The sequence below is a fragment of the Mesoplodon bidens genome (assembly GCF_964165515.1).
Source record: "Mesoplodon bidens genome assembly, chromosome: 5".
Classification (NCBI taxonomy): Eukaryota; Metazoa; Chordata; class Mammalia; order Artiodactyla; family Ziphiidae; genus Mesoplodon; species Mesoplodon bidens.
In genome coordinates, this window is record NC_138161.1 from 72,399,001 (window position 1) to 72,412,529 (window position 13,529).

At 39.2% G+C, this 13,529-nt stretch overlaps 1 protein-coding gene across 1 annotated transcript in view; it reads right to left on the minus strand.

Moving 5' to 3' along the window:
- The window catches only part of NEK11 (NIMA related kinase 11), a gene marked incomplete at its 3' end in the record, with an annotated part of 289,656 nt that overhangs the window by 188,300 nt on the left and 87,827 nt on the right, over positions 1-13,529 (minus strand). The window contains 3 exon segments of the mRNA XM_081235786.1: positions 682-767; positions 4,310-4,388; positions 4,482-4,631. Of these exon segments, the coding sequence (XP_081091912.1) occupies positions 682-767; positions 4,310-4,388; positions 4,482-4,631 (315 nt within the window).

Consider the following 13,529-nt stretch of genomic DNA (forward strand, 5'->3'; position numbering starts at 1 on the left):
CATTGGGACAAAATTAAATAGCGTTCCTTCAGCAAAATTATAGATTTGGTCTTATCAGTGGTGCCCCCTTGAGTTGTGCAGTACACAGCCTGCACAGCTGCACATGGCTGTTCTGACATAAACTAGTATTCTGGGCTCTTGTAAGTTATGGCACAGAAATTTTGAATGAGGTAGGAGAGACAAATGAGATCGGGAAAAAATTATGGCTCTTTGTGAAACACACATTCTCTAGTTCTTATGTATATCTCAAGAAAGTAAATTTTGGCTTATTTTCAATTGTCCCAGGACTCCATAGTGTCAGCTTTTCAATAGATACTCTGCCAGTTCCTGTTAAACAACCAATATGTGAAAGCCATTTATGCTTAATCTGAATGTTCATTAGCATAAATGTCACTAAACGTTTGAGAGATGAATTTCTCTATATACTTACAATGCAACTGCAGAGCTACCCTGCAGATCTGTAAGCTGTGCAGAGGTTTAAACTTTTATGATTTCAATTTGCTACCACCTGGGGCGAAGGGCTTTGGCACATCAAGTTACTGAAGCTCCTTAATTTCTTGGCAAGACTTAAGTGAATTCTAGGATACTCCATGCTGTCAGCTTAGCACTAATAGATTTTTAAGACAAATGCATTTAACATTTACACTCAGTGGGCTTTTTAAAAACAAAGCAATTACTTACACAGCATTAATTATATAAGCTGCCTCCTTCTGACGATTCAAATTCTTGTCTTCCAGGGTCATTTCCAAATGTCGGCACATCAGGTGCTGAAAAAAAGAACAGCCGTAACATACCTTAAAGTCTCTTCGGGGATGAAGAGGCATAAAATGACCAGTAGCCTTTTCTGATGTGTAGTACTACTGACCCGTGTCTGAGGCTTGAAATCAAACCCACTGGTAACTATTTTTCCTTCTGTAACAGGTTTAAAACATTACACAGCAGCTCCTGTGGGGTCAGGCTCCTGTCCATCTTTCCAACTTCATCTTGCTCTGACTGCTCTCTTGCTCCCGGTCACCCAGCCACAGGCAGGCCTTCCCTCAGCTCCAAGAACACACAGTTCTCTCCCACCTCAGGGCCTGTAGTGGATGATGTCTCCACTCCCAGTGAAACCGAACAGGACCCTGTGAGGCTCCTGGGCACAAAAGCCTTTCTGTGTCCCCTATTTGCAGGGAATAGGCTTCAGCCTCTATGACTTTCCCTGAGTTCCAAAGGGCAGGTTCAAACATTTGCTAATCAATGAACGGAGGGAATGTAGAGAGAAGGGAGGAGCAGTTAAGAAATGATAGTGCAGGGACTTCCCTGGTGGTGCAGTGGTTGGAAGTCCGCCTGCCAATGCAGGGGACACGGGTTCGTGCCCCGGTCCAGGAAGATCCCACATGCCATGGAGCGGCTAGGCCTGTGAGCCATGGCTGCTGAGCCTGCACGTCCAGAGCCTGTGCTCCACAACGGGAGAGGCCACAGCGGTGAGAGGCCCGTGTACCAGAAAAAAAAAAAAAAGAAAAAGAAAAAAAAGAAACAATAGTGCAGCCTTGGGACAGGGTCCTGGTTCCGCCTCAAGGGATACACATAACAATACCTTTGAGTTCTTCTGCAGAAGTAAAACCCCCAACAAATGGAAGATGTTAATTACTTGATGAAGCATTCTTCATTCCAGAGAGAAGGTCAGAGTTTGATAACCTGGAGAACCACAGAAGCTCATCAGAAGACCACCTGAGGCCAGATTAAAGGAGTGCAGGCCCTGTGCACACCCTGATCCTTAACAGCAACTCTGCCCTTGAACCACTGCTATAAAACTCCTTACCAAATCCCCCTGAGTTGGAACACACAGTTTTGAGGGCATGGGTCTTCTGTGTCCCCCTTTGCCTGACAAAGCAATAAGCTGTTCTTTTCTACTTCACCCAAAACTTTGTCTCCAAGATTTGATTCAGCACTGGTGCACAGAGGCTGAGTTTCGGCATCACCAGGGCCAGGACTAGGGTGAGACAAGCAAGGCACTCACCTCAGGTACAAATTTAAGGGGCACAAAAAACTCAGTAACCAAGATAAATAATATTTTAATGCAGTATTATAAAAAAAAAAAAACTCACCATTAATGACAAAAAGCCTTGGAGAATACAATAGCAATAGTTTAAAAAGTGACAAGACCCGGTCCTGAACTTGCACCATTCTACTTCAGTTTCTAAACGAGCTGAACTTCGGTCTGCTTGCCAGCAAAGCCAATTTAATGATACCAGGTCATGGTGAAGGAAAGTACAGCGTTTATTACAGGGCACCAAGCTAGGAGAAAGGGTAGCTAATGTTCAAAAGACCCGAACTCCCTGATAGCTTTCAGGGAAGGGTTTTTAAAAGCAACATTTGGGGTGAAGGTTGCAGCTCATGGACTTTCTTCAGATTGGTTGGTGCTGAGGTAACAGGGTGGTGTTTTAGGAATCTTAATCATCAATCTCTGGTTCCAACCAGTCTGGGGTCTACATGCTGGTTGTCATCATATAGTCACCACCTGGGTAGGGGTCCTAGTTTCTGCAGAACAACTCAAACATATGCATTGCATTAGATTATTATGTCTATCCCTTGGGGAGGAACTAGCATCCTGTTTTATCACTGAACTGTTGTTTAGGCTATCATTACTCTTCTTGCTTAACTGCTTTTCTTTTGTTTCTGCATTCCATCAATTCTCTAATTAGTAGCTACCTGAGTCTGTTTCTTGGAACTCAGGAAAGGCTTAGAAGACTAAAGCCTTTTTCTACAAACAGTGGACACTGTTTCAAGAAACAGTGGACCTGGAGGGACTTTTATACCTGAGTTGGCCCTGCAGGGTCCTGCTTGGTTTTAGCCCCACTTTCATCCTAGCCCCATTGGATCCTGTCCTTGAACGTTTGATATTTTGTTACTATGGAATTTTTTTTTAGCATTACTTTGGATTTTTTTAAAAAAAACACTGCATTACAATATTGTTTATCTGGATTACTGAGTTTTTGGTGTCCTCTTTAATTTTGCACCAGGGCAAATGCCTCATTTGTCTCACCTTAGTCCCAGGGGATCTATTGGATGCCTTTTGACTTTTTCGTTTGTTTGTTTGCTCACACACCCTTCATTGTGGTTTTGATCCCAACAACCAGCCTCTTTTCAGAAGTCTGCCCTCAGGCTAGGGGAGAGCTATACTCAGGGAGACCTGAAAGCACTGTGGAGCTCCCACCGCTTCCTCCTCTTGTCCTGCTCACCTCAAATCTTTAGTGCTTCCCCCTACAGGGGACATCACCTAAGTCAGAGTTTTGTACCAGCCACTCCCCGTGATCACAACACTCTCCCTCAGGCTCTTTGTAGGGCGAGCTGCTTCTCACCATCTCACTGATGTCACAATGTCACCTGATCCTTCTCTGACCACCAAAGCCCTTCCCTTCCCTTATTTCACAGCATGCTATTTTCTTTCTTCCCAGTTCTTCTGATAGTTTACAATTATTTTATTTACTTGCTTACATTTTCTTGGTTACTGGGTCCTCTTACTAACAGTCAAGCTTCAAAAAGACAGGAGTCGTATCTGTTCCTGTCATTTTGGCACCCCCCCCCCAGTGTCAGTACAGTGCCAGAGCTCAACTAATGACTGCACATCAAGTCAGCATCCCTGTTTCCTGTGCCTGAGAACTGGACACTGATGAAAAGGTGTGCCCATTTGTGAAGGTGAATGACTGCTCTGTGGGTCCACTTAAAACTATTCATAAAAATTAAAGGAAGTCTGCCCAAGGGATTTGTATTGTAAAAGCCTACGAAGTCTAAAAACAAGGAAACAAACAAACAAACAAAATCCTGAGAAGACACCATTTGCTTTTTGCTTACCATTGAAGGCAGATTCTCTGCATCAAATTTTTTAATCTACAGGAAAACAAAATAAACTCAGCTAATTGATAAAAAGTATTAGTAGGATACAAAATAAGGAATGGAATAATAAAGGCCCAACGAAACCCCCAGATTTTGTATCATTAGTAGTACATTCTTGCACTAGCAGGGATACACTTACAAAGTGTAGAGGTAAGATTTGTAAGCCAAGAGCTCTAAGAGTGGATGCTGCAGTTAGGCAAAAAATCACAATCCAAACTTCTCACATCTGGGGCACCAGGGAACTGGAGTTCACACACCTTCCTTGGCAAAGAGATTGCCTACTAATAATTTCCCCCAGCTTTTAAAAAAAAAAAACTCGTTTCTCCTTTCTGACTGATTCTTACTGCATCTTATTTCCACAGCACATCTACAAGTCCTAGAAGGTATATAAATGCTAATATGTGCTTCCAGGTATCCCTTTCATTTTAAATACCTGTAGTTGTTCAGCAGTGTAAGGAATTTTAAAAATTTCTATAGCAGATGGTCTCAACGAAGGACTCTTGTTCAACATGCTGTAATGTTTAAAAAGAAAATTATTGTTCAAATGAACTAAAATATAAGTACAATTTAAAATTGCTTCTGCAGCAATACATTTCTTTCCGTACCTTTCCATGATGGCATTCAGCTGTCTTGGGTAACTCTCAGGGAGAGAAGGAGTGTCGCCTTCAACAATTTTTAAAACGATGGATAAGAAATTGGAGCCAGTGAATGTATGAATCATGCAGCACATCTCATACAAAATGCAAGCCAGAGACCTGAAAACACAAAGAATTTGAATGAGGAATAAATGTCCTCTTTTAAATTTGATCATCATACAAAACCTCATATGTATTAGGGCATTGGTTGTGAGGCATTAACATACACTTCGTTTTCTATTTAAATACATGTTTACTGAAAAAAAAAAGGAAAAAGTGAAAAAAGAAGGCACAAAATGTAAGTCTGAATGAACACTTTTTGTCAGAGGAGAGCAAACAATCCAACAGGAATATGCCTACACATAGTAGGGACTCAATAAATATTTGATCAAGGTAGTAAGAAATTTTTGAATACACCTCTCTGAAGGAAAAGTAAAATGCAGGTAAATATTGTCTTCCTAAGGCAGTTCAATTAATGTTATATATGCAAAATAAAATTTAAATTTATTAGCCTAGCCTTCCCTCTAATATGTATCCAAGCATTCTGAAAAGGAAGCTGGCATCTTTATTAGTTTTCTAAATAGAATCCATTTGCAAGTAGGGTGGGAGAGTGGTTGCCTGCAGCACACATTAACTGTATAATTCTCCCTTCAGGAGTATGAAACAGAATATTAAAGTTCTAGATCAGTCCAACACTAATTTGTGTTAACTATGCAAATCAGTCATCTCTAAACTAGCAGAAAAATCTTTTAAATAATCTACATCATTAAGAAAACCAAGGAGAAATTTCTGCCTGAACTTAGTGTTAAGAAAGAACTTTTCTCCTGAATAATGGGTTATTTTTATCTTCTAGCTCTTCTGAATTATGTAACTAGCCAGGTCTCCCTTTTCTTATTATTTGCTTGAAAGATCAGAAATAAATTTGCCATTGACCTTGTGTAAGCTGTGTTTTATGTAACTTCAAACACTGTCCTGCTTTCTCGTGAAAGGCAAGGTATATATACATACATACATACATGAATACCATCATTTTAACCATTTTGTGGGTGTTCAAGAAAATTCTGGATATATACACTGAAAACGTTTCTGTTCCAGTAAATAATAATAACACTAAAAATTTCAAACGGATTGGTACTTTACATATTACAAAGCACTTTGATATTTATCTCAACAGAGCATCATAACTTCCCAGTGTAACGGAGCCAATATTATATTTTTCCCATTTTATACATGACGAAACTGGCTCAGAGCAGTTAAGTGACTTGGCCAAGGTCACACAAGTGACCCTGACTGACTCTTGAGTTATGTATTTTTCTTTCCAAATCTGAGACTATTTCTATTATAGAATGCTAGAAAGAGGCGGACATTAGGAGAAATCTTACGATATTGACTAGAACACCAAGATCAATGTCAACCTTATAAATTATGAAAATTATTTGAAGCTCAATAAATTTTCATCCATCTGTAAGGCTATTAAATGGTATTTGGTATAGTAGCACATATTTAGATTTATATACCCAGAAAAACAATTTCCTTCAAATAAAGGTGAAATAAAGACATTTTTAGACCAAGAAAAACTGAGAGAATTCATGTCAGCAGGAAAGCACTAAAATCCTAGAAGGGAATTCTTCCAAAAGAAGAAAGATGATCCCAGACAGAAACAAGGAATGAAAGAAGGAATGAAGAGCACTGGAAAAAGTAATTTTCTGAATATATTTAAATCAACATTAACTCTATAAAATTTAACTATCTTATGGGATTTTAAATTATGTGGAATAAACTTTCATGACAAAAATAATGCAAAAGACAGAAGAGGGTAAATGGAGTTAAAGTATCATAAGGTCCTAATATTACTGGGAAAGTGGTAAAAGCAATAATTTTTACTAGACTGTAATAAGTCAAGAATGCATGTTATAACTGCTAGGATTACCACCAAAAGAATAGTAAAATAACGTATAACTGAAAAGCATAAAACTAACAAGTTACTAGAGGGAAAAAATATCAAACAACAAAATTCAAATTAAAAAAAAAGCAAGAGGGACTTCCCTAGGGGTGAGTGGTTAAGAATCCACCTGCCAATGCAGGGGACATGGATTCAAGCCCTGGTCCAGGAAGATCCCACATGTCGCAGAGCAACTAATGCCTGTGCGCCACAACTACTGAGCCTGTGCTCTAGAGCCTGCGAGCCACAACTACTGAGCCTGTGTGCCACAGCTACTGAAGTCCATGTGCCTAGAGCCCATGCTCCACAACAAGTGAAGCCACCGTAATGAGAAGCCTGTGCACCAAAGAGTAGCCCCCGCTCGCCACAACTAGAGAAGGCCTGTGAGCAACAATGAAGACCCAACACAGCCAAAAATAAATAAATATATTTATTTTAAAAATTAAAAAATAATAATTTTAAAAAGCAAGAAAGGACAGAAAAGGGAACATAAAAAAGTGGTATGTGAAGATTAAAAAAGAAGAAAAACTGTCATTAAGCATTTCAACATGATTGTATACATTAAAAAGGTCAAAAGACACTACAAACTATTAGAATTAACAATTGAATTTAGCAATTGTTAGATACAAAGGTCATTTCTATAAGCCTGCAGTAAACACATTTTAAAAACAAAATTTTAAATGTCATTTACTTTAACATCACAAAATGTCAAATACATAAGAATAAATCACACATAAGATGTGCAAGACCCTACACTGTAACCTCAGTACACTGCCAAGAGAAATTAAAGAAGATCTAAAAAAAAAAAAAAAAAAAAATAGGGAGGGATAGATCCACACTCTTGGATTGGAAGATTCAATTTATGAAGATGTCCATTTTTCCAAGAATGACCTAGTGCAATATCGATTCAAATCCTAGCACATTTTTTTGTGGGAGTTGACAAGCTGATTCTAAAATTTACATGGAAATGCAAAGGGACAAGTGTAGCCAAGGCAACTGAAGAAGAACAAATTTGGAGGTCTTGTATTACCAAACAGCAAGATTTATTATGAAGTTTCATTTCTTATGCAAGTATGATATTGGCAAGGAAGAAAAAATAGACCAGTGGAAAAAAATAGAGGGCTCAAAAACAGATCTGCATATATTCAATCACTTGACTAATGCAAAGATGACTGCACTGTGGTAGAGGAAAAGATGATCTTTTTAATAAATTATGCTAAGCCAATTGAATATCCATATGGAAAATATTGTATATTGACTCATGTCTCACATCATACACATGCACAAAAATCAATTATAGGTGGATCTAACTGAAAGATAAAATCATAAAATTTTTAAGAGAAAACAGGTAAATGTCTTCCTGATCTTGGCATAAGCAAAGATTTTTTAAATAAAATGCAAAAAGCACTAACAATAAAGTTAGGGACTGATAAGATGGACTTCATTAAAATTATAAACTTCTGTTCACATAAAAACACCATTTGGAAAGTAAAAATGAAGATACAGAGTGGGAAAAGATATTTGCAATTCAAATATCCATCCAAGACTGGTATCCAAAAAATTCCATAAATCAAACAATCAATCTTCTACAAATCAATAAGAAAAAGGAGAGAATCCAAGAGAAAAATAGCCAAAAGATTTGAAGAGACACTAAATGGCCCCAAATCATGAGATGTTTAACATTATTAGTCATTAGAGAAATGAAAACTAAAACCACAGTGCACAGTCATCAGAATGGCTAAAATGAAAAAGGCAATTATCAAGTCAGTACCTGTTAGGCTATTGAAAACGTTTTCTTGAAAAGAAGAAAGGGTAGGGCTATACACTAATATAATCATCAGATTGAACCAAACACTTTTACCTGTGTGGGTATGTGTAAAATATCGGTGTGCTGTGAACTGCCCCAATATACTTCTTATTTCCCCAGAGAAGAGTCTAATTCTAACTTCAAGAAGTTTTCTTATACTGACACAATATAGAGCTACAAGGGACTATCAAGATTTGCTAATTCCGAACTCTCACTGTATTGATGAGAAACCACAGCTCAGAGAGAGGGAAGGACTTTGCCTGGAAAGGTGCCATGTTAGATCAGCTTGTTTGATACTGGTACTAGTTCTCATTCAATATTTCTTAAAAATGTTTTCTAAAACATTTATATTGACTACCCCCTGCTATATAATCTATTGTATAGGTAATAATTTGAACACTGAAAAAAAATAAATTAAATTCTTAGGTCCAAGAGGTAGAGGCTATCCAGGCACCCACACATACTCTTCTGAGGATGCCACTCAGCCTTGTGGGCTCTGAGTCTTCTTCAGGACTTGGGTTGAAGCAGAACAAAGCCAGACAATCTCTCCTGGCTCTGACAGGTCTGAACGGTTAGATGAGAGCAATGATCCCTGACCCAGGACACTTTGAGCTGTCTTGGGAGCAGACTTTTATATTGTTTCCACCCATAATACAAATGGCAACAATAACAAGGATGATAATAATGAAAATGATAGCTGAAATTTTAATGAGATTTTAATGATGGTATTTACTATAAGCCAGGCACCCTGTTCTATGTTCCTTACATACTCAAACTTATTTAATCATCCTCACAACAGTCCTAATGAAGTAGGAACTATTATTATCATTCCCATTTTCCAGATGAGGAAACCCTAAAACTGGGTAAATTGTTCGAGGTTCCATACTGAGTGGGTGGTAGGGTTAGTACAGCAACACAGGCTGTCTGACTCTAGAGACAGAAACTCTATGCTATCCTGACTTTCAGTGCTATACCTATCAGAGCATTTCAGGTCCTTAAGGATGTCCTTCAGTAGGAAATCTTGACTAGCCCTGAGAGAAGCCTTTCAGGCAGGGGCTGACTTCCCTGATTTCAGGTCCCATCTGGAACCATAATCCACCATCAAAGATCCCTGGGGCTTTAGACAAGCCATGCAGGGTATCAGACCCTGGCAAATATAGAAAACACAGACAACTAGATGTTCTGGGGCAGAAGGAAAGGAAGGCAGGCAAGTTTGGCCTTTGCTTTTCTGTTGCTTGGCAGGGAAAGAGGGTTAGTTGTCTATTAAGGCACAGTGAGTTGATCACAAAGTCAAACCCTGGTTTTATGGAGACATAACTCTACCTGAGTCATACTTGATGAATGTATTGAGGATTATAAAAGATGTGGAATTATCTGGCTAGACAGACTATAGAACAATTAGATCTAGAGGACAACTCAGTAATCAATTTTGATGCAAAACTATTCTTTTTTGGAAATCCTCTCAGCTACACTGAAGGCATGCTGCTTTCCATTTACCTATTTTATTTTGATCTACTGATATTTGCTGGGCTGGAGCACATGGAGAAGACTTCATTTATTACCCAGTAACTTGTGGAAAGGGACCTGCTATGGTCCCAGTGCACATGCCTGGCATGGGAGCCAGTAACTGAAATATGAGACAATCTGATTGTAGAAACTACCATGACACTTGGGGCAAAAGATTTTTTGATTATCCTGTACCAGTTTTACAATCTATTTTCTATGTATACTTTTTATTCTAATAACTATATGTCTGTGTATCTGTATCTCTATGTTTTTATTTTCTTCAGTTTCCAACCAGGCATTTCTACATGGGAATAATTACATTATCTCAAGCTCATCAGTTCTATTCTTTTTGAAGACTTTTCTCTTGTTTGACTCCCAGGTCTTAAATATGGCAATGCAAGAGCAGGGAAGGGTGGGGGGCCGGGAGATGAATTGAAAAAAACAAGAGGTATATTTAACGTAGAAGTCTGTAATTTGCATTCCTTTCTTTTTCCAAAATAGAGCCAACTGTGAAGAAGTAAGCAAATAAATCCCTGAGGGGGTGAATGTGGCAGTGAAAGGGAAAGCTGGGATCAGGTGTGAACGAAGCAAATTATACCTGAATTCCATAAACTTGCCATCTGTCAAAGTCCACCAGAGCTGCCCAGCGGATTTCTGAAGCACAGATTGGTAATGAATTGCAAACTTAACTCCGATTTTGTCTTGTCTCAAGGTAACTAAATTTACCCTTTGAAATCTGCCCTGACTCTGCAAAGAGAAACCTACCACACAGTGGTGCATGACTCTGGTTAGGGAAATTTTATTGAGCTTCTAGATAATATTTTTACTTGATGTAATCCTAACATATCCATCTAGAAAAGAGTATACATAATTCATGCAGGCGAATAAATAGAGTAATAGAAATTTAATACAAAGACTAGCAGGTTTTGCTTTAGTGTGTGTTACCCTAAATAAAAGTCTTTACTGTGGTAATGTTGAATATCAACATAAACTCAGTCTAGATATGATAAACAACACTGAGCTGCTTGAACAAATTTTAAGAAGCATATTATGTTAATAACTAATGTTTACTAAGGGCCCATCACATCCCAGAACCTCAATCAGTTCTTCCCAAGCTTTAATATGCATACAACAAATCTCCCAAGGAATTTGTTAGAATGCTGATTTTGAGTATTTGGGGGGAAATGGTGGTTACAATGGAGCATAGTTTCTGTATCTTCCTTGAATCCCCATGTAAAACAGAACAGCTAGATAGAAAAACTATAAACCAGGGCCAACATTTTCAGCAAAGTTAGGTGACAGTGTGTCTCCTTGAATCTCAAGGTACAAGTACATGGAGACAAACCACAATTGCCACGTGACCTGCACAATATCAGCAACTGTGTGAGAAGAAGCAGAGAGAGTCAATGGAGTGATTGGAAGACCCAACAGTAGAATACCCTCAAAAGAGTCAACAGGTACTCACTGAAAAGCACAGGGGGCCAATCTAAGAACAGCAGCCAAAACTCGTAGGAGTTCTGCCCAATCCAAAAGCAGGGTGAATGCAAGAAAACCTTAGGGTAAGGCCTGAAGGGGCTGGAGCAGAATAGCTCAGGACTATCCAGTAGAACTTTCTGCAATGATGGAAATGTTCTGAATTTCTGACTACAATAACCACTAGCCACATGTGGCTATTGACCACTTAAAACATGGCTAATGTGTCTGAGGAACTGAATTTTTTAAAAAGCATTTAAAAGGAAAAGTGAATGCATGTGTGCTCACCCCTTCTTACAAGAACACTGGAATCACAACTAACTGCTGAACAACCATTGATTAAAAAAACGCTGGAACCTACCATTAAAGACATCCAAAGACAAAGAAGCAGCCACAACAAGATGGTAGGAGGGGCACAATCGCAATAAAATCAAATCCCATACCTGCTGGGTGGGTTACCCACAAACTGGAAAACAAATATACCCTAGTTCTCCCACTGGCGTGAAAGTTCTGAGCCCTATGTCAGGCTTCCCAGCCTGTGGGCCCGGCAATAGGAGGAGGAGTCCCCAGAGAATCTGGCTTTGAAGGCCAGTGGGATTTGACTTCAGGACTTCCACAGGACTGGGGGAAACAGAAACTCCACTCTTGGAGAGCACACACAAAGTCTTGTACACACCAGAACCAAGGGAAAAAAAACAGTGACCCCATAAGAGACTGGGCCTACCTGCTCAGCAAACCTACCTGCTAGTATTAGATGGTCTACTGCAGAGTCAAGAGGTGGCTGTAGCTCACAGCAGGGACAAAGACACTGGCAGCAGCAGTTCTGGGAAGTACCCATTGGTGTGAGCCCTCCTGGAGGCTGCCATTAGCCCCACAAAACAGCCTGTAGGCTCCAGTGCTGGGACACCTCAGGCAAAACAAGAAACAGGGAGGGAACACAGCTCCATCCATAAGCAGACAGGGGATTAAAGTTTTATTGCGCACAGCCCTGCCCACCAGGGACAAGACCCAGCTCTACCCACCACCAGTCCCTCCCATCAGGAAGCTTGCACAAGCCTCTTGGATAGCCTCATCCACCAGAGGGCAGACAGCAGAAGCAAGAAGAACTACAATCCTGCAGCCTGTGGAACAGAAACCACAATCACAGAAAGTTAGAAAGAATCAAACGGCAGAAGAATATGTCCCAGATGAAGGAACAAGATAAAACCCCAGAAAAACAACTAAGTGAAGTGGAGATAGGCAACCTTCCAGAAAAAGAATTCAGAATAATGATAGTGAAGATGATCCAGGATCTTGGAAAAGAATGGAAGCAAGGATTGAGAAGGTGTAAGGAATGTTTAGCAAAGACGTAGAAAACTAAAGAACAGACAAACAGAGATGAACAATACAATAACTGAAATTAAAAATACACTAGAAAGAATCAATAGTAGAATAACTGAAACAGAGGAATTAATAAGGGACCTGGAAGACAGAATGGTGGAAATCACTGCCATGGAACAGAATAAAGAAAAAAGAATGAAAAGAAATGAAGACACTCTAAGAGATTTCTGGGACAACATTAAATGCACCAACATTTGCATTATAGGCATCCCAGAACGAGAAGAGAGAGAGAATGGACCTGAGAAAATATGTGAAGAGATAATAGCTGAAAACTTCCTTAACATGGGAAAGGAAACAGTCAACCAAGTCCAGGAGTGCAGAGAGTCCCAGGCAGGATAAACCTGAGGAGGAACATGCCGAGACACATAGTAATGAAATTGACAAAAATCAAAGACAAAGAAAAAATATTAAAAGCAACAAGAGAAAAATGACAAATAACATACAAAGGAACTCCCATAAGGTTACCAGCTGATTTCTCAGCAGAAATTCTGCAGGCCAGAAGGGAGCAGCACATTATATTTAAAGTGATGAAAGGGAAGACTCTACCCAGCAGGGCTCTCATTCAGATTTGACAGAAAAATCAAAAGCTTTACAGACAAGCAAAAGCTAAGAGAATTCAGCACCACCAAACAGGCTAATGTCTAAAGGAAGTTCTCTAGGCAGAGAAAGAGACCAGCAACTTAAAACAACCTTGCACATATATAGACTGCTATATCGAAACCTCATGGGAACGGCAAACCCAAAAACTACAATAGATACAGACACAAAAAAGAAAAAGCAACCCAAAAACCACACTAAAGATGGTCTTCAAACCACAAGAGAAGAAAACAAAAAAGGAATGGAAGAAAAAAGACCTACAAAAACAAACCCAAAACAATTAAGAAAACGGCAATAGGAACATATAAATGTA